The sequence below is a fragment of the Danio aesculapii genome, chromosome 3 (genome assembly GCF_903798145.1).
Source record: "Danio aesculapii chromosome 3, fDanAes4.1, whole genome shotgun sequence".
Classification (NCBI taxonomy): Eukaryota; Metazoa; Chordata; class Actinopteri; order Cypriniformes; family Danionidae; genus Danio; species Danio aesculapii.
Window position 1 is genome coordinate 58,104,597 of NC_079437.1, and position 27,362 is coordinate 58,131,958.

Genomic DNA, 27,362 nt, shown 5'->3' on the forward strand with positions numbered 1-27,362 from the left:
GGAAACTGAGTGTCATGATTATAGCATTACAGGACCTATCAGCCAAGTAAAGTGTTACCGAGATTTGTTCAGTAACCCTTATACCTACAAAATCACAAAACTGCCTAAACTTAAAACATAAATCTTAAATGTAATAATAATAATAATAATAATAATACATTTTATTTATAGTGCGCTTTTCTCAGACACAAAGCGCTACAAGGCAAACAGTAACAAAGTAGAACAATAAAAAACAGTAAAAACACCACAATAAGACTCATTAAAAACTCATATAAAAAATATGAACAATAAAACTGAATGATAAAATTGGCAAAAATAATCAACCTAAATTAAAGCTACAGTAAAAAGGTGAGTCTTGAGAAGTTTCTTTAAACAGTCCAGAGAAGCTGCATTCCTGATACTGATGGGTAGACCACTTCATAGCTTAGATACACTGTACAAAAAAGCTAAACCACCGAGGCCCGGCTCCACGGGAGGGCCATGGTGGACCTGCCCCACCCAATCAGGAGCTTGGCCCACTCTGGCCCCACATCAGATCACAACAATTTTTTTTGTGATGCGTATCATAACTGAGAAAGCAGCATACATACGAGGTATATATATATACTTATACTTTTTTTTGGCCCACCTTTAATGTCACTTAGCCCACCCTAAAGTTAAAGTCAGAATTATTAGAAATTTTCCAACCCAGGCTCATTCTGAGAACGTAGTCCCGTGGACGTTTCTGGAGGCCGCGAAATATGTAGTCGGGGGTACGTACGGCTGCATTTCATTTTTTTTAAGCGAACGCTGCGGGGCGGTGTGACGCCGTTCCTTTCGGCGCTTGCCGGCCGGCCAGCCTCCGTGTGGAGGGCTTTCCCGCTGCAACCAGTTTGTCCGGTTACCTCTTCATGTACTCTGGCGGACTCGAGGCGCAGAGAGGAGCTGACCACGACGACGACCGGGTTCGAGTCCGGGGAAGAACGGTTCCAGAAATCAGGCAAGAAAACAAAAACAAAATCCAAAAAATGAAGCAAACAAGTTCGTCACAGGGTGAGAATGTGGTCAAAATCCGAAAACGTGGTAAAAATCAGACGAGGGCTTTTCTTTTTCTGGACGGCTTTTGTGAATCGTCGTTGGTTGGGTTTAGGGACGGAGGAGGGTGGGTCAGCCGATTGGCCGGTCGCACGGTCAATCATTCTGTGATCTAGGCAGACAGGCGGAAGGTCGTTCGACAGCGGCCTCTAGCGGGTTTACGCAAGAACGGCGTGGAAAAAGCGCGCACAGCGGCCTCTCGCGGACTCGCGAAAACAAAAACTGCAAAAGTACGTACCTCTCGGGACGTATTACACGGCCTCCAGAAACGTCCCCGGGACTACGTTCTCAGAATGAGCCTGGGTTGAAATGTTCACAGTATGTCTGATAATATTTTTTCTTCTGGAGAAAGTCTTATTTGTTTTATTTCAGCTAAAATAAAAGCAGTTTTTAATTTTTTATTAACCATTTTAAGGTCAATATTATTAGCCCCTTTAAGCTATACTTTTTTCTATAGTCTACAGAACAAACCATCATTATACAATAACTTGCCTGATTACCCTGACCTGCCTAGTTAACCTAATTAACCTAGTTAAGCCTTTAAATGTCACTTTAAGCTGTATAGAAGTGTCTTGAAAAACATCTAGTCAAATATTATTTACTGTCATCATGACAAAGATAAAATAAATCAGTAATTAGAAATGAGTTATTAAAACTATCATGTTTAGAAATGTGTTGAAAAAAATCTCTCCGTTAAACAGAAATAAACAGGGGGGCTAAAAATTCTGACTTTTTTGGCACACCTGTAATGTCACTTAGCCCACCCTAAAGTTCCAAGCTGGAGCCGGGCCCGCTACCACCCAGAGTCTTAAGTTTACAGCGTGGCTAATACAGTGTGAGTCCAGATGCAGAACGGAGACTGCAGTGGCGAGAGTTACCAGGTCACAAATGTATTGAGGTGCTAGCCTATGCGCTGCTTTATATGTTAAAATCAAGGTCTTAGGGTGCTTTCATACCTAGTGTTTTGTTTTGGAACCTGGTGCGTTTCCCCAGTTAGTGCGGTTCATTTGGCATATGTGAAACTAGCAATTGCGCTCGGATCCACGCCAAAACAATCAGTCCGAGATTGCCTGAATGAGGTGGTCTCAGCTTGATTGAAACGAACTGTGGAGCGTATCAAATGTAGTGGAAAAGCAATACAATCCGAGCCCTGCTATATCACAGTGTTTTATGGATATGTATAAGGCATATATGGCTATATGAAGAGAGAATTACGAGTAGGGCAGGATGTTATGATTCCTACAGGTAAATGTGCGTTTCATGTCAAATACGAAAGTAAAAGCATACTGAAATATTAACGAGAGCTGTTTATCTGTTTGGAAGATTGACCGAACAGCAGTCTTGGTTTATCTGTTATGTCTCTTTATAATGTAAAGCCTATAATGCAGGCATGGGCAAACTCGATCCTGGAGGGCCGGTGTCCCTGCAGAGTTTTGCTCCAACACTAATCAAACACACCTGAACACCTTAATTAGTGTCGTCAAGATCACTAGAAAGCTACAAGCAGGTGTGTTTGATTAGGGTTGGTGCAAAACTATGCACGGACACCGGCCCTCCAGGATCGAGTTTGCCCATCCCAGCTATAATGCATAAGCTAACTGCTATGTATGGGATGTATATTTGGTGGCGATGTCTGCGGGTGTCACCATTCAAAATGAAAGTGCAGGTTTTCGCTTATAATGTCTTATTGCTCATCGTCGTAAGTTAAAATAATGGCGTATGACAGCTGAGCGAGACTCATAAACCCTGAAACTCTGTCCAATGTGAGGAGAGTTTACTCGCACGTGGCTTGCTTTAGCTATTTTGGTCCGTTTAGAAACTTTGCAGTGGGAAAGCGAACCGCACCAAGAACAAAGAGCAACACTGTAACAATTGAACTCCCTGTTTCAGAACAAGACACAAGTGTGAAAGCACCCTTAAAATCAATATTTGACTTAACAGGAAGCCAGTGAAGTTGCTGAAGTACACTGTAAACATCTAAGAGAGCTTGTTGGTAGGCAAAAAATCAAGACGTGATGTGACAAAGGCATGGATAAGGTCTTTCCGCATCAGTGCAATGTTACGTTGGTGAAAGAAGACTATTTTAAAAGTGTTTGAAGTGTGTTAAAACTGAGCTGCGCATCAAAAACTACCCCAAGGTTGCGCACATGGGTAGAGGGAGACAGTTGGATATCATCAAGAGAAAGTGTAAAATCAAAACACTGGTGAAATTGGTAGCTGTGCTAATTAGTAGAACCTCCATTTTAGTTTAATATTGATTCATCCAGGCTTTATTTTCCAGTAAACAGGCAGATAAAACTGACATGGCGGAGGTGAGATCAGGGCGAGCACTGACGTAAATCTGTGTGTCATCACCGATCCGCCATTTGCTTAACATCAACTCTCTTTGGGTTACCATCAGAGCTCATCGACCCAATTTAACATCTAGAATCAGTTTCGAGTGTCGGATGTAGAGAGCCCTCTGATTGGTTAAAACTGAAGTGATGTAGCAAGTAAACGATTCAAGTCAGGAAGAAACACTAGGGGAAGGCTGAATTTCTTGCTACATTTCTCAATATTTGCAAACAATATGGATTATTAGATTATCAGACATATTTACATGAGTCAATCTCTCTGTGGTGAGTGACTGAGAATGGCGCTGAATGCTGCTTTGTTTACTCTTTTCACGTGCTCTTCGGAAGTTCGGCTTATTCTTGTTGAATAAGCAAACTGATTACTTTCATCATCGAGAGTTGATGGGGTCGTGGCCATTAAAAGCACTGCGTGTTCATTTTTTCTTTCTGACTTTTGTACTTGCATGATTGAATGTTTCAAAGAGTGTTCAAAATCAGAGAAATAAGGTAGTTTTACCATTTTAAAGTTTAGTAAGCAACGCCCATTGTGCCTATTAAAATGACCTATAGTGGCCTATGAATACAGTGTAAAAAAGTCTGTATAAAAGAGCGGCAGCAGGGCTTCCAGAGATATTCTGTTAATTTGCAGAAAATAACTATTAAACAAAATTACATGCAAAAACTGTACAAATATAATAGACTTTACGGTCAAAATTCATTAAAGTACAGTTTATTATTGTTGATAATTTGCATTTAAACTGAAAAAAACAACAACAACTGGTAATTACTGCCATTTTACTAATTATTACTGCAATTATACAGATTATTGCTGTCAATTTTACAAATTATTATTGTAAATATTTAATTTATTATTGTAATTATACAGATTAATTAATGTGATTATACTGATTAATTATTGTAATAATGCAGATTAATTAATGTGATTTTAAAGATTATCACTGTAATTATGCAGGTTATTAATGCAATTATACACATTAATAATTAGTGTTATAATACTGATTATTACTGTACTTATGCAGGTTATTCCTGTAATTATACACATCAATTATTGTGATTATACAGATTAATTATTGTAATTATACAGATTAATTATTGTGATTATCCACATTAATTATTGTAATTATCCACATTAATTATTGTGATTATACAGATTAATTATTGTAATTATACAGATTAATTATTGTAATTATACAGATTAATGTAATTATACAGATTAATTAATGTGATTTTAAAGATTATCACTGTAATTATACAGGTTATTAATGCAATTATACACATTAATTAATGTGATAATACTGATTATTACTGTACTTATGCAGGTTATTCCTGTAATTATACACATCAATTATTGTGATTATACAGATTAATTCATGTGATTATACAGATTAATTCATCTAATTATGCATGAAATCTCTAAATATTCCATAAATATTTGCACTTTTACATTTAAATCAGAAAAAATATATATTTTAAAGAATGATTAAATTTTTTTTATAATAATTGTTGTCATAAAACACTAAATATAACTATAAACTATAATATAGTTTCAATATTTTTAGGATATGTAGGTTAAACTTCAAAACAGTTTGCCTGAAACAATACAAAACTGTTAAATATCTCATTTTTTAATTTCTTTCTTTTTTTACAAATAACACATTTGGTCATCGTTTAACAACAAACACAAGGTTAGTGTCATGCGAGGACGCCTGCACAACAAAGTTGAGGATCAATAATAAAGACTGAAGTGATGTAACAATTCAAGTCAGGAAGAAACCACAATGAGGAAGGCTGAAATTTTGCTACTTTTCTCAATATTTGCAAACAATATGGATTATTAGATTATCAGACACTTACACGAGTCGATCCGTCTGTGGTGAGTGACTGATAATAGTGCTGAATGCTGCTTTGTTTACTCTTTTCACGTGCTTATTCTTCAGCTTGTAGAATAAACAAACAGATTGTTTGGTGTCGACTTGGTGGCCATTAAAAGCACTATGTGTTCATTTTTCCAGTAAAATATTCAAAACCACTACACCAGTGTTGTACATCTTCCTGACTTTTGTATTTGCATGATCTAATATGTTTCAAAGAGTGTTCAAAATCAGAGAAATAAGCAATTTTTACAATTTTAAAGTTTAATAAGCAATGCCCATTGTGTCCATTAAAATGACCTATAGTAACCTATAAATAATACATAGTAAATAACATTTCAACATTTTAAAATAGTATAGGTTTATCTATGTCAGTGGTCTCAAACTCAATTCCTGGAGGGCCGCAGCTCTGCACAGTTTAGCTCCAACTACCTCCAACTCACACCTGCTTAATAGTCTCTAGTCTTGAACACCTTGATTAGTTGGATCAGCTGTGTTTGATTAGGGTTGGAGCAAAACTGTGCAGAGCCCTCCAGGAATTGAGTTTGAGACCCATGATTAGGCTCACACAGAATCTGCGCGCGTAGAATTCTGCAGATTTTTAGCCCATGGTTAAATTTGTTTATTTACTTGTGTAAATGTGTGTACATTTATATTTATTTTGTTTTTTTTAATAATTTCATTAATAATATTGACTAATATGAAAATATTCATATGATTTATGTACAATACAGTTTGTACAGTAATATTTTCTGTCTTTTAGTAAGTTCATTACATGAGAGAGTTGCTTTATTTACCAAATAAAGTGGATCTAATTGGATTTGAATTGTAAACATTTATTAAAAGTTTAAAAGGTATTACTTTTTAGTTCATATAAGGTTTTAGTTACGATACTCCTAAAATAATTACGCATAAACAGCAGATTTTTAACAAAATTCTGCGCAGAAATAGCAAAAAATGTCTGCAGATTCCGTCCGGCCCTACCCATGATCTATGCAATTTATTTAATCTATGTATAATTTACATATAATTAACGAGAACTCATCTGCACACAATTCTTTGATAAAGTTCTTTGTTTTGAACTCAATACTATTGTACCATAGGGCCGACATGTTTACTAGTGTCGCCTCAGCTGTCTGTCTCCATATGCTTTATCAGTAATACTCGCTCAACTTATACAACCCTCAGGGACAAGTCCCTTAAAAGTTCAACAAAACAGCTCAAAGTTGCTTACAAACAAAGTAAAATGGCATCTCAGACGGGGGAGAGTTTAAATAACTCCATCATGATAATTTTTAGAAAGATTTAGTATAGAACAGGGCTATTCAATCGGCAGCCCGCAAGTTCGGTAATTTGTTCAATTTGTTCAGGCTCTCCAAATAGTGTGACCAAGACATCAACAATAAATTTAGTTCAGTCGAAAAATGTCCGCTATAGTTCTGAAGTGACTTGCGTCTGTTCAATACAGCACGAGCTGCAGTTGAAGGCTGCGCAGAGTGTGAGTCACCTGACATTAAGCAAGTGAGTGGTGCGAGCAGCCGGAAACATTTGGTTACTTAATCGTAAAGGCTTCTCGACACCGCGGAATGAAACTGCTGCAACTAAACAGAGTTATACCAACTGTGTGCTAGGTTAAAGTTCCGAGCTTACACCAAGGCTAATATGCACACACACTGGATTGACTATAGCAGCGGGCTGTTCACAAATCACGTCTTTTCCACGTGCAAATGTTTTATTTCCAATATTAAAATATAGGAAGAGTTCAGATGCAAAAGCCGCTAAACGTCACTTCCGCCAAAAATGAGCTACTGACATTGAGTGAATGCTTTAGGCACGTAGTACACCATCAACAAATAGACTTGCAGCGTCAGCGCATTCAGAAATTAGTTTGTTGGCAAAAGCTGCTAAACGCTACTTGCTTTTGACAGCAAAAGCCGCTATATCCCGAGAACCAATCAGAAGACGCGAATCGAATCACTTGTGTTCAATATAGCAGCGAGCTGATATGCTGGCTTTTATGAGGAGAGCTTTTTATTCCGCTTTCGGTTTCAATTTTAAAAGATGGAGTTTGATGAACTGGATGAGCCTGTCCGACTGTCAGTGGACGGCAAATCAACTCAATTCAATTCAATTCCCCTTTATTTGTATAGCGCTTATACAATGTAGATTGTGTCAAAGCAGCTTCACATAAAAGGTCACAGTAAATAGGAACAGTGTAGTTCAGTTTTTAGTGTTTAAGTTCAGTTCAGTTTAGCTCAGTTCAGTGTGGTTTAATAATCACTACTGAGAGTCCAAATATTGAAGAGCAAATCCATCAATGCGCAGCTCTACAGATCCCGAACCATGCAAGCCAGTGGCGACAGCGGAGAGGGAAAAAAACTTCACTAAATGGCGGAAGTGAAGAAAAAAACCTTGAGAGAAACCAGGCTCAGTTGGGCACGACCATTTTAATTTCTCCGCTGGCCAAACGTCTTGTGCAGAGCTGCAGTCTCAGTGGCGGAGGCTGGAAGCTGGCCTCAGCGAAGACTCGTCTGTCTCTGGAGCGTCACAGGTATCAGTCTCTATCTCCACTCCTCCATGACCACCACAGTAGCTGCTCAGGATACGGCCTGGTCCAGGATGTGGAAACCTTGGGATCATCTCGTCGTTGGTCTTGGATCGAATCAGTGACTCTGCATAGTCTGAAGGCCTCGGGAAGAGTATCCCCAGGTGGAAAAGGAGAATAAAGAAAATAATTAGCATAACTGATGTTCACAGTGTATATCAACAAGATGCATAACCTGTGTGGAAGCCCCCTAAGTGGTGCACTAAGTGTATGCTTTACTAAACAGATAGGTCTTTAATCTAGTTTTGAATTGGGAGAGTGTGTCTGAGCCTCGGACGTTATCAGGAAGGCTATTCCAGAGTTTAGGATCTATAAATGAGAAGGCTCGACCTCCTTTACTCGACTTTGCTATTCTAGGTACTACCAGAAGCCCTGAGTTTTGAGATCTTAAAGAGCGAGTTGGATTGTAGCGAGACAGAAGGTTGGTTAGATATACAGGAGCTAGATTATTTAAAGCTTTATATGTAAGAAGCAATATTTTAAATTCAATTCAATATTTTAAAATCAAAACGTGCCTTACCTCAAAACTTTGTGCATTATAAGAAAAAGAAAACACACTGTACAGTCGGAAGTGTAGCATGCATTCATAACGTTTGTTTGCGCAGTGGCGCTACTTTGAATGAGTCTGATTTACTATACATTAAACGGCAACTACATTTCACGAAAGACAGAGTTAAGATGCCGTTCTTATTATATCCCACATGGATGCTATGAGGATAAACAAGAGGCCAAGACCTTGAGTATGGTGAAAATGAGTGAATGACAGCTTCTAAAATTGTTTGAGAGGCATCCCTTTTTTTCCCAGTAGGCCTAACTTGTGTTTTATTTGCTAATTTAAGCTATTTTTAAAAGATAAATATAATGTATAAAACTATACATTACTTATATTACTTCATATTATCTATACGTCTGATAAGCTTTTTATATTAATGGACAATGCACAGATATTGATGTTTTATAATGTTTTACACTACATTATTTGAATCTTTACATTGCTCCTGTCACGGATTGGTCAGGCTCTCACGATCCCCACTCACGAAGATCACCATCACCTGACTTCTAATGAGCACACAGCTGCATCACATTCACGAGCACCAGATAAAAGCACAGCACTCCAGTCGCTCATTGTCCGGGCTCGTCTCGACGAAAGCGGACAACTGAGCGACCACTCAGCGTAGTCATCCTCAGCTAAACAAACGATTTACTTACCTGTTCTCTTTGTATTCCTCCTAGTCTTCCTGGTCCTCCCGAATCGTCCTGTCTTCCAGTCCTTCCAAGTCTGTGTCATCCTCTGTCAGCTGTATCTGGTGTGTGCTGTCCATCCTCGTGTATTCCTGTTACCCAGCCACGGAGGAAAAGACCCCAACATCATTCCTGATCCTCCTGGCTATCCTTCATGTGCTCCTTGTTGTCATTCAATAAACACCCTAACGTTTCCTTACCTCTGTCTCCTGTCCGCTTCATAACAGAAGCCCGGACCAATAACGACGACAACATGAGCACCCCCGATCACTTTCAAGAGCTGGTGGACCAGTTGAAGCGGATTCTACAGCCACCAGCTCCACTTTCCAACGCACCACCAGCACCGAGCACTTCCGCCTCCACAGTTTCTTCTTCGGCCCTTCCTTCCAGTCCCATGGCCCGACCAGCGCCCTACTCAGGCGGAGCGGGGGAGTGCAATGGTTTTCTGTTACAATGTTCCCTCATATTCGAAATGCAACCTTCTCTATATCCCACAGATAAGTCAAAGATCGCCTACATCGTATCACTACTCTCTGGGCCTGCACTTAAATGGGCTGAGACGATCTGGAACCAAGCCGGGCCGGTCATGAATTCCATCACTACCTTCACGGAGTATTTCAAAGAGGTGTTTGGACGTTCTGATGGGGAAGTAGCCGCTGGAGAGCAGCTGTATCATCTAAAGCAAGGTACTCTATCTACACAGGAATATGCTCTCCGGTTTCGCACTCTAGCAGCTGCAAGTGGATGGAATGAGAGATCGTTGTTGACCACGTACCGGCTCGGCTTGGAACCCACTCTCCGAATCCAGCTGGCCACATTAGATGATACTATGGGTCTGGAGAGATTCATCCAACATTCTCTCCGATGTTCCGATCGTCTCCGTTCCTATCAACAGGACACCATCACCCCCTCGTCTGCACTCCTCCAATCGCCTGAGTCAACAGCCTCTCCAGAACCAGAACCCATGATAATAGAGTCTGGAAGACTGACATCAGCGGAACGACAGAGGAGGCTGACCCGGGGTCTGTGTCTATACTGCGGTGTCAGTGGACACACCCGTATGGAGTGTCCCCTTCGTCCCATTCGGACTTCAGTGAGTGTATTCAGTACGAATATTGAACAATGTAAACCACTTACTACCACCGTACAAATAACTACTGCCTCTATTTCTCTCCTTGTCACAGCCCTCATCGACTCCGGGTCAGCAGGGAACTTCATCTCCCAATCCCTCTGTCGTCAACTCCACCTACGTACTGAGGCGTCCTCGCATATATACCAGATACAACCGATAACCCAGTGCACTCGATCTTCGACCCGTATCCATCGACAATGCGAAGACATCCTTCTTCAAGTGGGGTTGTTACATCAAGAGAGGATTCAATTTCTGGTTCTGGAGGGTGCAAATATGGACATCATTCTAGGGCGCCCGTGGCTGGTGAAGCACGATCCCATCATCTCTTGGGGCACAGGAGAGATAAAGAAATGGGGATCTGGATGTACACCTACCTGTTTTCCAAATCTCCCTCTTCAAGGTCGGAACCCCATTTCTTTGTTTACAACATCGGTCGAGAGTCCTCCTGAGAAGCAGTCTATCCACATTCCTAAGGAGTACAGCTCCTTTCATGATGTCTTCTGCCCCAAGAGAGCTTCCCAGCTACCGCCGCATCGGCCATGGGACTGCGCGATCGACCTAGTTCCAGATGCCCAGTTGCCAAGAGGTAGGATCTACCCGCTCTCGCTTCCAGAGAATCAGGCAATGGAAGATTACATAAGGGAGGCTCTGAGTCAGGGGTACATACGTCACTCAAAATCACCAGCCGCCTCAAGCTTCTTCTTTGTGGCCAAGAAGGACGGAGGGCTGCGTCCATGCATCGACTACAGGGTCCTAAATAACGGTACAGTAAAATACCGATATCCCCTTCCTCTGGTACCAGCCGCTTTGGAACAGCTCCGAGAAGCTAAAGTCTTCACTAAATTGGACCTCCGCAGCGCGTATAATCTGATAAGAATACGTGAGGGGGACCAATGGAAGACAGCATTCGTGACCCCTACTGGCCACTATGAATATGAGGTCATGCCTTACGGTCTGGTCAACGCCCCCTCCGTATTCCAAAACTTCATTCATGAAGTCCTCCGGGAGTTTCTTCACCACTTTGTAATAGTGTACATAGATGACATCCTCATTTACTCCCGGAGTGAGGCCGAACATCGCCAACACGTTGCGGAGGTCCTACACACATTGAGAGAACATCACCTCTACCTCAAAGCGGAGAAATGCTCATTCCACCAGAAGTCGATTCATTTCTTGGGATACATCATTGACCAAACCGGTATACGTATGGATGGGAAGAAAATTGAGGCTGTTCTATCCTGGTCAGAACCCACTTCCATTAAGGAGCTCCAGAGGTTTCTTGGGTTTGCTAACTTTTATAGACGGTTTATCAAGGACTACAGCAGGATTACATCACCTCTCACTAATCTCCTCAAGGGTAAACCCAAAGGACTGGAGTGGACCAAAGAAGCAGCCGCAGCCTTCCGCCTTCTTAAGAAGGAGTTCACAAGGGCCCCACTCCTGACTCATCCTGACCCAAATCTTCCTTTCGTGGTGGAAGTGGACGCATCCACCACCGGCGTCGGGGCAGTATTATCCCAACATCATGATACACCGCCCCGACTGCATCCCTGTGCCTATTTCTCTCGGAAGTTGAGCCCGGCGGAGCAGAATTACAGCATAGGAGACAGGGAGCTTCTAGCAATCAAGCTAGCCTTGGAGGAGTGGCGTCACTGGTTGGAGGGAGCCAAACATCCGTTCCAGGTGATCACAGATCACAAAAACCTCCAATATATCAAAGAGGCCAAGAGACTATGTCCACGTCAAGCCAGATGGTCACTTTTCTTCTCACGTTTTGATTTCTCCATTTCCTATCGTCCAGGACCCAAGAATCTAAGAGCAGACGCTCTCTCTCGTTTACACGAGCATCACGATCATGAAGAACTCCCTACGAAGATTCTTCCCGAACACATCTCCATTTGTCCGATCACCTGGAACGCTCCTCCAGTCGTTGCCACTCCGGAAGCCCCTGCTCCGCCGGGATGCCCTCCTCATCGGCAGTTCATACCACCTGAACACCGGGTAGATCTGATCCACTCCTTACATACCTCGCTAGGCACTGGACATCCAGGGATCAACAATACTCTCTCGCTAGTATCCCAACGATTCTGGTGGCCAAACATGGCAAGGGATGTGAGGCAATATGTTCAGGGCTGTAAGGACTGTGCCCAATCCAAGAGCCCACGTCATCTACCCGCTGGAAAGCTCCATCCCTTGCCGATTCCGAACCGTCCCTGGTCACACCTAGGAGTGGACTTTATCACTGACCTCCCCTCGTCAGAAGGTAATACCTGTATTCTAGTCATCGTAGATAGATTCTCAAAGTTTGTCAAACTAATCCCTCTGAAAGGTCTTCCCACAGCCTTTGAAACAGCCGACAATATCTTTAATCAAGTCTTCAGGTCATTTGGTATTCCAGAAGATATTGTGTCGGACAGAGGTCCACAGTTCATCTCACGTCTATGGAAAGCCTTCTTCAAGCTCCTAGGTGTGGCCGTCAGCCTCTCTTCTGGATATCATCCCCAAACCAACGGGCAGACAGAGAGGAAGATTCAGGAGGTGGGACGGTTCCTGAGGACCTTCTGCAGTGGTCACCAGAGCTCCTGGAGCCAGTATTTGGGCTGGGCAGAATATGCCCAAAATTCACTGCGGCAACCCTCCACCGGACTCACGCCATTCCAGTGCGTCCTGGGCTTCCAACCACCGCTCTTTCCCTGGGATGGCGAACCATCTGATGTCCCCGCAGTGGATCACTGGTTCCGGGAGAGCGAGAGAGTCTGGGACGAGGCTCATCAACATCTGCAGAGGGCAGTCCGTCGAAGCAAGGTAACCGCCGATAGAAGAAGGTCTGAAGAACCCAGATACACACCCGGACAAAAGGTGTGGCTATCCACCCGGGACATACGCATGCGACTGCCCTCTCGCAAGTTAAGTCCCCGATTTGTTGGTCCCTTCACCATCGTGGAACAGGTTAACCCCGTCACCTACAAACTACAATTACCCTCTCACTACCGTATTCACCCTACATTCCACGTATCACTCCTGAAACCCTATCACGATCCTGTTCTTCCCTCCACAGAGCCTGACCACGAAGAGGAACCCCCTCCTCCACTGCTCCTAGAAGAAGGAGCCGTCTACGCAGTGAAGGAGATCTTGCGTTCCCGACGTCGTGGTGGCCAGTTGGAGTACCTGGTGGACTGGGAAGGGTACGGCCCCGAAGAAAGGACATGGGTTCCCAGAGCTGATATTCTCGATCCTAGTCTCATGGTGGAGTTTCATGAGAGCCACCCTGAGTTCCCAGCGCCTAGAGGCAGAGGGAGACCACCACGGCGTCGGAGGTGTCGGCCCTCAGGAGCGGGCCCTGGGGAGGGGGGTACTGTCACGGATTGGTCAGGCTCTCACGATCCCCACTCACGAAGATCACCATCACCTGACTTCTAATGAGCACACAGCTGCATCACATTCACGAGCACCAGATAAAAGCACAGCACTCCAGTCGCTCATTGTCCGGGCTCGTCTCGACGAAAGCGGACAACTGAGCGACCACTCAGCGTAGTCATCCTCAGCTAAACAAACGATTTACTTACCTGTTCTCTTTGTATTCCTCCTAGTCTTCCTGGTCCTCCCGAATCGTCCTGTCTTCCAGTCCTTCCAAGTCTGTGTCATCCTCTGTCAGCTGTATCTGGTGTGTGCTGTCCATCCTCGTGTATTCCTGTTACCCAGCCACGGAGGAAAAGACCCCAACATCATTCCTGATCCTCCTGGCTATCCTTCATGTGCTCCTTGTTGTCATTCAATAAACACCCTAACGTTTCCTTACCTCTGTCTCCTGTCCGCTTCATAACAGCTCCACTTACATTAAATCTAAATCCTAAATATCAGAAATGACAACAGATTGTTAAGATTTAATCAATGTCAGTTTTAATGTTATTGATTAATGCACTTACTTGACAGATTTCATTCATTCATTTTCCACCTGCTTTTTCCCTGGTTTATCACAGCGGAATGAACCGCCACTTACTTGACGAATGTATTTTAAATTTTAGGTGGTTTGTGTAATGTGTTTTATGTTTGATAAAATAATCTCTAATTGCATCTTTACATCTTGTCCCAGTAGGTGGAATTAGAGGTTTTTGCAAAAAAAAAAAAGCAGACATGGATTTAGCTGGTTTAGACACAAAAGGAAATCTACCTTTGTAAAAACCAAAGAATTGTCTAAAGTGATATTTAAACCAAAAAAAAGTTATTTTATTTATTAGCTAATAACCTTATCATTACATATAAAATGAAACTTCTGAACCTAACCAGAGGAGCCTGATAGAAAATGCTCATTTACAAGAAAAGAGGTCTGATTGGTTTAATTGAATTCACCTTTATTTGTATAGCGCTTATACAATGTAGATTGTGTCAAAGCAGCTTCACATAAAAGGTCACAGTAAATTGGAACAGTGTAGTTCAGAATTTAGAGGGTTTTGCATCTGAACTCTTCATATGCCAATATGCGTGCGCAAGCGGACCGATGCTCTCGTGCCTTCCAGACACACCAAGTAGAAAACATCTCATGCCTTAGCGGTGAGAGTTGTGCATGGCTTTCAGTGCAATGTAAACAAAAGATATGTTAGAGGAATTATTACAAATTATTAAAATGTTTATGTATGTATGATCGCAGATGATAACAACAGTTCATTTAAATACTTACCTAATATAAAGCTTCAGTTTACATTAGACTTGATAAAACCATGATTATTCTTCAGACTATGTAATCGAACAACCAAAATCTATAATTGTTGCAGCCATAATTGTTATGCAGTTCAAAACAGAACATATGAATGTGTCTGAATGTAGAAGAGGCCTCCTTAAGCAATGCACTGCTTTTGTTGTGCTTTTAAAAATCAACATTTGAATGTTTGTAAAAAAAAAAAGCCACATTGTACAATGCACTGATGTTATGTAGTTTTAAAATACATTATATTAACGTTTTAATGTAGAAAAATACAATGTGGGTGTCTTAAGGAGCAAAAATACAGCATATGGGCTCTTATATGCTGTTGTGTCATCACTCATATTGCAAGTCATATCTCTCCGACCCCTCATTTGGGATGCTTTTCATGAACTAGCCCCATAACAAACTAATTGAATAGCCATGGTATAGCACATGAATATGTAAACTTAAAAAATGTTGTTTTTGCGTCTTGTTCAAACTACTTATAAAAAATGAGCTGAAACAACACAATTCTTAATTTTGAGGGGGACAACTTCATTTTTTTTATGTTCAATCCATTCAAATTAAGTTAACTTAATGGATTTGTGTTGGGACAACATGAAGAAATTGTGTGGAATGGATATTTTATTAAAAAAAAAACATCTAAATAAAAATCTTTCACTCTATTTGAATTAAACTTTGCATTGACTCCACAAATCACATGCTCTGAACTGTTGTGGCTAATTATTATCAACTCAACATTGTCAGTCATGTGACTATTGCAGATTCGCACATTACCATATAGATTCTGAAGCAATATATTGTGCAGCCCTAGTCTTAACCTTTACTTCATTTGTTTATGTTGTAAAAAATCTGAAAAAAATGCAATTATATTGAAGGACCAAAGTCAAATGTTGATAATTCAGGATGGAGAAGCGCATTCAGACAATCTTCAGATCCAATATCTGACCTTCTTTCTTAATCTGCATGCAGTTTTAAATCATCCAATAATGACGTCAAATGATGTTGATATTTGGTTGATTTTAGGTTGTGTTGCAAAGTGACCAACATCTAATGCCGATCCAACATCTTAAACCAGCATCATATTGACGTCAATACTGACATTTATTCATCAGGTATGGCAACTAAAATCTGATAGATGCCATAGTGGTAACCTCCACACGTCAAGCTGTTAGATGTTGATATTTGGTTGTTTTTAGGTTGTGTTAGAAAGTGACCAAAATCCAATGTCTGTCCAACAATGAACATTCACACCGGCCTGATGATGGGTTCTGATGTTAACCTGATTTTCATTTCCAACCAAAATGCAATGTCCCACGACGTTGTGGTACATAGTCAATCTGATGTCATCTTGACATAATATGTTGATCAGGTTTCAACTAAATTTAGTAAGTTATACAGAAGTTAATATTCATATTTTAATATTGTAATAATTAAAAATAAAATATTTTCAATATTTTCAATATTTTAAAATTCCTAATATGTTTAGTCTGTTTTATTGATGTAAGTGGAGATGACTTGTAAAGCTGTTTGATTGAACTAAAAACAACCCAGGCTCATTCTGAGAACGTAGTCCCATGGACGTTTCTGGAGACCGCGAAATACGTCCCGGGAGGTACGTATTTTTGCAGTTTTTGTTTTCGCGAATCCGCGAGAGGCCGCTGTGCATGTTTTCCCGCGCCGTTCTCGCGTAAACCCGCTAGAGGCCGCTGTCGAACGACCTTCAACCTGTCTGCCTGGATGACAGAATGATTGACCGTGCGACCGGCCAATCGGCTGACCCACCCTCCTCCTTCCCTAAACCCAAACAACGACGATTCACAAAAGCCGTCCAGAAAAAGAAAAGCCCTCGTCTAATTTTTACCACGTTTTCAGATTTTGACCACATTCTCACCCTGTGACGAACTTGTTCGCTTTATTTTTTGGATTTTGTTTTTGTTTTCTTACCTGATTTCTGGAACTGCTCTTCCCCAGACTCAAACCCGGTCGTCGTCATGTTCAGCCCCTCTCTGCGCCTCGAGTCCCCCAAAGTACACGAAGAGCTAACCGGACAAACTGGTTGCAGCAGGAAAGCCCTCCCCATGGAGGCGAGCGGCCGGCCGGCAATCGCCGAAAGGAACGGCGTCACACCGCCCCGCAGCGTTCGCTTAAAAAACTGAAATGCAGCCGTACGTACCCCCCGGCTACGTATTTTGCAGTCTCCAGAAACATCCACGGGACTACGTTTTCAGAATGAGCCTGGGTTGACTAAAAAGTGAAGGCAGCAAGACGTTTTTTACAGTCACAAACAACTTTAACCACAAGCAGAGAAACACGCTAATATATATAGTCCTCAGTGTCATTCACACAACTACTAAACACCATCATGGTAATCAGGGCTTGACATTAACACCCGCCTAATGCAGGTAGATTTCAGCTGTGGCCCATTTGCTCATGTTCATAAAGCAAGGACTCATCTGGACATAACACAAAATCTAAATCAAGTAATTTTGGCATGCCAAAGTCAAATTTATGCATATGAAATATATATTTTCCTAACAACAAAATTGTGGCTAGTGAAAATGGCGGGAACGTTAAAAAATCACCAGCCACAGTGTCTGGTGATCAAAAAGTTTAATGTCAAGCCCTGATGGTAATACACATGACTCTAAAGTAAAGCAATAAACATTATTTATCAATATTAGATGCATAACTCAAGAGAAAAAAAAACTCTAATGTCAGAAAAAAATTATAAAAAAATCGCGATATCGTGCAGGGAATACTGGAAAGTCCATTTACGCTTAATCGCCATACACACTGTTAACGATTTTTGTAAATTGCACAGTGTTTAACTGTGATTTGAACTGTATTTTACAGCTATGCAGTATGTTACTGCATATACAATACTGGGTGGCATGTTGACTCAGTGGTTAGCACTGTCGCCTCACAGCAAGAAGGTCGCTGGTTTGAGTCCCGGCTCGGTCAGTTGGCATTTCTGTGTGGAGTTTGCATGTTCCCCTTGGGTTGGTGTGGGTTTCCTTCAGATGCTCCGGTTTCCCCCACAGTCCAAAGACATGCGCTATAAGTGAATTGGATGAACAAATTGTGAATGTGAGAGTGTGTGGGTGTTTCCAAGTACTGGGTTGCAGCTGGAAGGGCATCCACTGCGTAAAACATATGCAGGAATAGTTGGCGGTTCATTCCACTGTGGCAACCCCTGATAAATAATGGAATAATCTGAATACAATACTGTAAATACATATAAAGCAAGATAAATGGTGCTGTTAATGTAAATACGGTATTTTTGCTGTAATTGATTTACAGTAAATTACTGGCGAACTGCTGCCCAGTAAGTTATAGTACTGTATATTGATAGCATTTTTACTTTTTCTTTTAAGATCATAGAGATTTTTTACAGTCTGAGCACTTTCACTAGACATCGGTGTGTCGTGTTGGCCTGAACTCTTGTTTTCGCTGTGCTGAAAAACAGTAGACTGAAGCTGAGGAAGCTTAATGGAATCAAATGAGTCCATCCGACACCTCGCTCGCCTGATGGAGCTCCAAGTGTTACACAAGTCATGTGCTTTTGTCTGGCCAAACATCATACATGAATACATAACATCTGATGAATCATATAACGGTACGGCTTACACACTCAGATTTCACTCAGAGCTCGCTTTCAGGCAAGGTTGACTGATGTGTAAAGACTTTCACTAAGAGCTGGACAAAAAATAAAAAAGGTAGCCTTTTACTTGAAGGAGGTGTTCATAAGACTGTCATTAAACCTTTATAATCATGACATGATCGTGAATGTGAAAGAGATTGTATCTGTCTGATTGTAACAACTGTTATTAAGTGTTGTTGTCTCAGTTATGACATTTAAAAAGCAACAATGACGTTGTTTGTTTTGACAACTTGACATAAACAAATACATCACAACCTGTTTTTGTCTTTGTCATGACAACTTGACATACCAAGACAATAAACTTGTCATAAATCTGTCATAAACATGATTGTCATGAAGCCATTATAAATATTTCAGGGATTTTATAACAGACTTTCACTAAGCGCTGGAAAAAAGTCACACTTTACTTGAAGGAGGTGTTCATAAGACCATTATGAAACCTTTATAATCATAAGATGACTCATGTCGTGAATGTGAATGATATTTTATGTATGCTTATGACAACTGTTATTAAGTGTCAGTCGCTCAGTTATGACATTTTAAATACAAAAATGACTTCGTTTGTTATGATGACTTGACATAAACAAATACACCACAACCTGTTTATGTCTGTCATGACAAGTTGACATTACCGAGACAACAAAACTTGTCATAAATCTGTCATAAACATGATGTGTCATGAGCCATTATAAGCATGTCATGAATTTATAACAGCCTTTCACTAAGCGCTGGAAAAAAGGAACACTTTACTTGGAAGTGTTCATAAGACCATTATGAAACCTTAATAATCATGACGTGATATGTGCCATCAATGTGAATGAAATTTTATGCTTGCTTACATTGATGACATTGTTTTGACAACTTGACATAAATACATCACAACCTGTTTTTGTCTTTGTCATGACAACTTGACATTACCAAGACAACAAAACTTCTCATAAACCTGTTATAAACATGATTTGTCATGAAGCCATTATAAATATGTCATGAATTTATAACAGCCTTTCAGTAAGCGCTGGGGAAAATAAAGTAACACTTTACTTGGAGGAGGTGTTCATAAGACCATTATGAAACTTTTAAAATTATGACAACACGATGTGAATGAGATTTTATGCTTGCTTATAACAACTGTCATTAAGTGTCATTCGCTCAGTTATGTCATTTTAAATACAAAGGTGACATTGTTTATGACGACCTGACATAAAAAACCTGTTTTTTGTCTTTGTCATGACAACTTGACATTAGCAAGACAATAAAACTTGTCATAAGCCTGTCATAAACATGATTTGTCATGAGCCATTATAAATATTTCAGGAATTTTATGACAGACTTTCACTAAGCGCCGGAACACTTTACTTGAAGGAGGTGTTCATAAGACCATTATGAAACCTTTATAATCATGACATGACATCGTGAACGTGAATGATATTTTATGTATACTTATAACAACTGTTATTAAGAGTCAGTCGCTCAGTTATGTCATTTTAAATACAAAGATGACATTGTTTATGACGACCTGACATAAACAAATACATCACAACCTGTTTTTTGTCTTTGTCATGACAATTTGACATTACCAAGACAATAAAACTTGTCATAAGCCTGTCATAAACATGATTTGTCATGAGCCATTATAAATATTTCAGGAATTTTATGACAGACTTTCACTAAGCGCCGGAACACTCTACTTGAAGGAGGTGTTTATAAGACCATTATGAAACCTTTATAATCATGACATGACATTGTGAATGTGAATGATATTTAATGTATGCTTATAACAACTGTTATTAAGTGTCAGTCGCTCAGTTATGTCATTTTAAATATAAGGGTGACATTGTTTATGACGACCTGACAAAAACAAATACATCACAACCTGTTTTTTGTCTTTGTCATGACAACTTGACATACCAAGACAATAAAACTTGTCATAAGCCTGTCATAAACATTTGTCATGAGCCATTATAAATATTTCAGGAATTTTATGACAGACTTTCACTAAGCGCAGGAACACTTTACTAGCAGGAGGTGTTCATAAGACCATTATAAAACCTTTATAATCATGACATGACACATCGTGAATGTGAATGATGTTTTATGTATGCTTATAACAACTGTTATTAAGTGTCAGTCGCTCAGTTATGTCATTTTTAATACAAAGATGACATTGTTTATGACGACCTGACATAAACTAATACGTCACAACCTGTTTTTTGTCTTTGTCATGACAACTTGACATTACCAAGACAATAAAACTTGTCATAAGCCTGTCATAAACATGATTTGTCATGAGCCATTATAAATATTTCAGGAATTTTATAACACAATATATATTTTATTTACAATGTACATACATAACATATGCTGAAAAAAGTTTGCGGTTCATTCTGTTGTGGCAAACCCTGACAAATAAAAGTGTATGACATGAAGTGTTATAAACATGAATATAAAATCTCATCTTTAATTTGAGATCTGACTCTGAATGTTCCTTTATTGTCTCTCTTCCAGCACATCGACCATTACTCCAGGACTAAAGCTATCGCTGAGCGCATGGTGCTCGCTGCCAATGGGAGATCAACAAAAGGTACGGAAATGGAAACTTGTTCGTCTCTGAAGTCGATCCTGTTATTGCGCACAATAGCAATAAGCGCAAGTGGTGTCATGTACCCTGCTCATATTGTGCGTGTGCTTGTGTCGATGTGTGTGTGTGTGTCTGTGTGTGTGTGCGTGTGTGTGTGTGCACTGATGAAGCACTGAGGTAACGGCTACTATGGTAACGGCCACAGTGTGCAACCCAAGCCAAGCAGACCCGCTGACACCGTTTTAAATTTAGACCTAGACTTAATCATTAGGTCCGCTTAAGGTGCAAATAGTTCAGTTGACTTAATTTCATTCCATTTTTGGCAACACTTTATAATATCTACACACTATGAATCATTTATTAAGCATTAGCAGGTAGTTAATTAATCATTTGTTACGCATTAACTCTACATTAATAGATGTTAGTAAGCAGTAAGCCACAAATGCTGTATTCTTGACATAAGCGCATGTGTAATGTGCTTAATGATTGTGTATTTATACTTTGTTGATTCAGTTTTCAGTACTAAATTAAGTATTGCATTATTTACAAACCAGTTATTAAAGGATAGTTGGTGGGTTTTTCAGATCCTTAATTTCTTTAGGAATTTGAGGAGATATGAGGATCCATATTCAAAATCCTTTGGTATTTTGACTGATCTGAGACATTATTATAAAGTGTTTGACTTTCCATCTCAGTGTTGTCTATTAAAAATAACTGAGAACACATGTTTGTTGCAACCCAGGCTTATTCTGAGAACGTAGTCCTGTGGACGTTTCTGGAGACTGCGAAATACGTCCCGGGAGGTACTTATTTTTGCAGTTTTTGTTTTCGCGAATCCGCGAGAGGCCGATGTGCGCACTTTTTCCTGTGCCGTTCTCGCGTAAACCCACTAGAGGCCGCTGTCAAACGACCTTCCGCCTGTCTGCCTGGATGACAGAATGATTGACCGTGTGACCGGCCAATAGGCTGACCCACCCTCCTCCGTCCCTAAACCCAACCAACGACGATTCACAAAAGCCGTCCAGAAAAAAGAAAAGCCCTCGTCTAATTTTTACCACGTTTTCGGATTTTGACCACATTCTCACCCTGTGAAGAACTTGTTCGCTTTATTTTTTGGATTTTGTTTTTGTTTTCTAACCTGATTTCTGGAACCGCTCTTCCCCGGACTCGAACCCGGTCGTCATCGTGGTCAGCCCCTCTTTGCGCCTCGAATCCGCCAAAGTACACAAAGAGCTAACCGAACAAACTGATTGCAGCGGGAAAGCCCTCCACACGGTGGTGAGCGGCCGGCCGGCAAGCGCCGAAAGGAACGACGTCACACCGCCCAGCAGCGTTCACTTAAAAACTTGTGGAAAAGATATAACGTGAATACGGACAGTATTTTGTTACGTGTTTATGATATTTAAAAGGGATGCTGTAACATTCAGGTGAGACAGATGTAATGTGTGCGACTGATCAAGGATGAAGCAGGAATCAGTTCTGAATTTAAGCTTTTTTTACTCAATGGTTTAAACGATATGTAACAATAATAAATAGAAAAAATAAATACACATGTAGAATATTTTCTGGTGACGCGGTGGCGCAGTAGGTAGTGCTGTTGTCTCACAGCAAGAAAGTCGCTGGTTCGAGCCTCAGCTGGGTCAGTTGGCATTTCTGTGTGGAGTTTGTATGTTCTCCCTGCGTTCGCGTGGGTTTCCTCCAGGTGCTCAGGTTTCCCCTACAGTCCAAAGACATGCAGTACATGTGAATTGGGAAAGCTAAATTGGCCGTAGAGTGTGTGTGTGAGAGAATAAGAGTGTTTGGGTGTTTCCCAGTGCTGGGCTGCAGCTGGAATGGCAGCTGCTGTGTATAACATTTGCTGGATAAGTTGGGCGGTTCATTCCACTGTGGTGACCCCTGATAAATAAAGGGACTATGCTGAAAAGAAAATTAATGAATGAATTATTAGGTGGCATGGTGGCTCAGTGGTTAGCACTGTCACAGCAACAAGGTCACTGGTTTGAGACTCTTCTGGGTCAGTTTCCCCCACAGTCCAAAGACATGCGCTGTAGTAGAATTGGATGAGCTAAATTCATGACAGTAATCTCATTTATGGTCACTTTACACGTTATCATCCTCTGAATTAGTGTTTCTCAACCACGACCACCATCTCTGCACATTTCCATGTCTCCTTAACCAAACACACCTGATTCATATCTTCAGCTCATTTGCAGAGACTGAAAGACTTGTAATCGGTGTGACAGACAAAGGAGACATCCAAAACATGCAGTGTTGGTGGTCCTCAAGGAACGTGGTTGAGAAACACTGCTTTGAATAATGCTTCGTCAGATCTCACTGCTCTTCTGAAGTAATTCCCAACTTGGTCTTGATGGCGAGTCTCCTCCAGAAGTGACAGCGACACTTTGTTTACAAGTTTGTGGGATTTCACTGAGATTCCAGTGCGTTTGTTGACCACCAAACTGTTGTAAAAGCAGACGTCTGGTCCGAGTTTCTCCCCCTGAGAAACGTCAGTCTATAGCGATCGATGATTGGCTCCTGTACTAGTGGGCAGGGGCTTCATTCACCATATTAGCCATTACACTTTTCCCAATTCAAAACTATACCAGTGACAGTCTTGTGTATTTTATGGTCTTTGCTATAACTATGTCAGATATCAATTTCAAATGTGAAATCAAAAAGTGGAGTGACGCCTTACGGAGGTTAATGCATATGTAATTCTGACTTATTTTTTGTGAAAGGTGGTCTTCTACACACATGTGTCCTGCGCCCCTCTGGTATCTACGGTCCTGAAGAGAGGAGGCATTTACACCGAGTGATGGTGAGTCTTATTATTGTTATGAAGCAGACCCTGAGAACAGACTTGCGCATCAGCATGCAGTTTATTAAAGAACAGGTCATAAAGGGAAAGGTCACAAACAAGAGCATAGGGTCAGGCTAGGCGACAAATAAAGTCTAGAATCAAAACCACAGCAAAAACAAACAGGAGAAAACCGTTTTGTTTGTGAGAGAAACAAGACTCAGCAAAGAGATTGTGAATGTGAGGTGTATATATAGTTCTACTAATAAGTCCATTATGAGCTACAGCTGTGTCTGTGTGTGAGTGTCTGGATTATTGTCAGCTGTTGCAGGGGTTGATAGGGGTAAACAGTTCTGGGAGTTGTAGTTTGTTAAAATAGCGGAAGTAATCTCCAATGAAGAAAACACAGCTGGCGATCACAACATTTATTCTCTTTCTACCCATTTCCTACCATCTAAGGCTGCAGAATATATCATTTCAGCATTGATATCTCAATGTGTGTGTCTGCAATAGTCACTTTGCAGGATCTGCAATGTTGAGGGATTATAGTTGAACAGCACAGTTGAGAATACATGAGTCATTGCAAAGTATAACCATAACAAAGTAAAACTTTATCATTTACAAGTGACTTAAGGGCATTCCAAGAGAGTTTAACGCAATCGAGCACAAAAAAAGCACATTTGTAACTTTATTGAAGAATAATTTTATGGAATTATTAACACAATGAAGACATACAGTGTTATTTTACACTTCATTATTCAGTTTCTGTACCAGAATGCTGTTTGACTCTCTGGCAAACTATAAAGCACTGTTTACTTTTTTCATTGCTCTACTGTAATTACTCTTGCTTGCAATTTATTTATTATTTATATACATGATTCAGAACCTCACAGAATCACCTTGATAAATCTAAATGAATGATTTCTTTCCAATTAGTGCTATTCAAGCCCCATCGTTAAATCTCACTACCTGACAAAAGTCTTGTTGCCTATCCAAGTTTTAGGAACAGCAAATAATAACTTGACTTCTAGTTGATCACTTGGTATCAGAAGTGGCTTATATTAAAGGCAAAAGCCTCTAGATTATTCATATTTTACCAAAATAAAATAGGATCAAGCCTTGATTTTTAATTATTTGGTTAGGACAGTAAGGTCTGACTTTGCTAAGACAAAAAGCTTGGAGGACTGCATCCATACATCTCTGCAATGACTCAAATCACTTATTAATAAAGTCATCTGGAATGGCAAAGAAAGTGTTCTTGCAGGACTTCCAGAGTTCATCAAGATTCTTTGGATTCATCTTCAATGCCTCCTCCATCATCTTACCCCAGACATGCTCAATAATGTTCATGTCTGGTGACTGGGCTGGCCAATCCTGGAGCACCTTGACCGTCTTTGCTTTCAGGAGCTTTGATGTAGAGGCTGAAGTATGAGAAGGAGCGCTATCCTGCTGGAGAATTTGCCCTCTCCTGTGGTTTGTAATGTAATGGGCTGCACAAATGTCTTGATACCTCAGGCTGTTGATGTTGCTATGCACTCTGCAGATCTCTGCACATGCCCCCATACTGAATGTAACCCCAAACCATGATTTTTCCTTTACCAAACTTGACTGATTTCTATGAGAATCTTTGGTCCTTGGGTTCCAAATGATCAACTAGAAGTCTAGTTATTCATTTACAACTGGGAATAATGACAACATTTTGTCAGGTAGGGTATATTGCAGAAAAACAAAATATCACAATGTCAGATTTTTCCAATATCATGCAGCTTTCTCCCATCACATCATGGTTTATAGGGACACTATATAAGCGTAATGTATTTTATACTGTAAAAAAATGCTTGTTATGTGGCTTTACCCTAACCCCACCCCTAATCACAACCCTCATTAACTCTTGCCAAATTTTCCATTTTAAAACCCCAGTATGTTTTTAAGCCTTTTGAATTGCAGGGACATAAGATGTGTCCCTGTAAAACACCTTAATAGAGTACTATTAAGTCATTATGCAACTTCATGTCCCTGTAAACCACATAAACTTGTACACACACACAGAGATTCCAGACAGTTGTACTCTGCAGCTCCAGCGGTGCCAATGTGCCCAGAGCTGTACAATATTAATGGAGTCTGCGAAAGTCTCCTGTTACAACCTGAGCTCCTACTGTGCCTGACAAAATACTAAATACAGACACAAGACTGTCTGTGCTCCTGCTGTCTCTAATACACAGACACATATCAGGCATTTCATTCAGAAAGATGGCTAAAAGGGTTTGGGGAGAGTTATTAGAACCTATCAGACACCTCCTGCTCGTTATTTCTGTTTGCTGTCAAAACTGACAGTTGGAGGGGCGTGGTTAAGTGTGTTAGCCACGCCCAATACCTCAGACAGACGTAATCTGAGAATTTAGACAAACAGGAAGTGCATTTTCAGATTTCAGTTAAAGATTACAAGGGTAAACAATTATTATTTTCACCACAGAACTAGCAATATTAGCTAACAAAATCAGTGTGGTTAGTTTTGATTTCACGTGTATTTTAAAGGCTGTTATTAGCTCTGTGAGGTGAATCTGGAGACAAAGGTTTTTCTCTTCTCAGGTGAACGTGGAAAGACGGTTGTTCAGCTTTTGTTTTGGGGATCCCAACGCCAAGATGAACTGGGTGCATGTGGACAATCTGGTGACGGCGCATGTTTTAGCAGCGGAAGCACTTACTGCGGAGAAAGCCTTTGTGGCGGTAGGTGTGAAATTAGTATTGTGATATTTTGTATATTATATATTTTGATAGAAAATTGTATTTTGTTTCAATCAGCAAATTTTAAGATGAATTATTATACAATGGAAGTCAGAATTATTAGCCCGCCTGTATATTTTTTTCCCCAATTTCTGTTTAACAGAGAGAAGATTTTCTCAACACATTTCTAATCATAATAGTTTTAATAACTCATTTCTAATAACTGATTTATTTTATCTTTACCATAATGTCAGTACATAATATTTGACTAGATAATTATCAGGATACTAGTATTCAGCTTAAAGTGACATTTAAAGGCTTAAAGGTGCTGTATGAAAGTTTTTGACACTTCTAAAGCATAAAAACACCACAATATGTTTGCAGATATTTAAGAAACATGCTAAGTGAACATTCTTGTTTATCTGAAAAACAATGCTGAGGTCAGATATTCTGCTTTGTTTTTGTTTTGGTCATTTAACCCACCCACTGTCACTTTAGCCAATTATATTTCAACACCACGGGTTGCCTTGGTGGAAAACCGCATATTTCATTCATTCAGGAAAAGTCTCAAAATGTTCGTCCGTGGCTGAAATGCGACCTCTGGTGGACATCAATGAGA

At 40.4% G+C, this 27,362-nt stretch overlaps 1 protein-coding gene across 1 annotated transcript in view; it reads left to right on the forward strand.

Annotated features, from left to right (window-relative positions):
- The window catches only part of sdr42e2 (short chain dehydrogenase/reductase family 42E, member 2), a 50,107-nt gene that overhangs the window by 15,630 nt on the left and 7,115 nt on the right, over positions 1-27,362 (forward strand). The window contains exons 6-8 of the mRNA XM_056452828.1: positions 21,150-21,225; positions 23,961-24,040; positions 26,609-26,746. Coding sequence (XP_056308803.1) covers positions 21,150-21,225; positions 23,961-24,040; positions 26,609-26,746 — 294 coding nt within the window. The remainder of the gene's footprint in view (positions 1-21,149; positions 21,226-23,960; positions 24,041-26,608; positions 26,747-27,362) is intronic.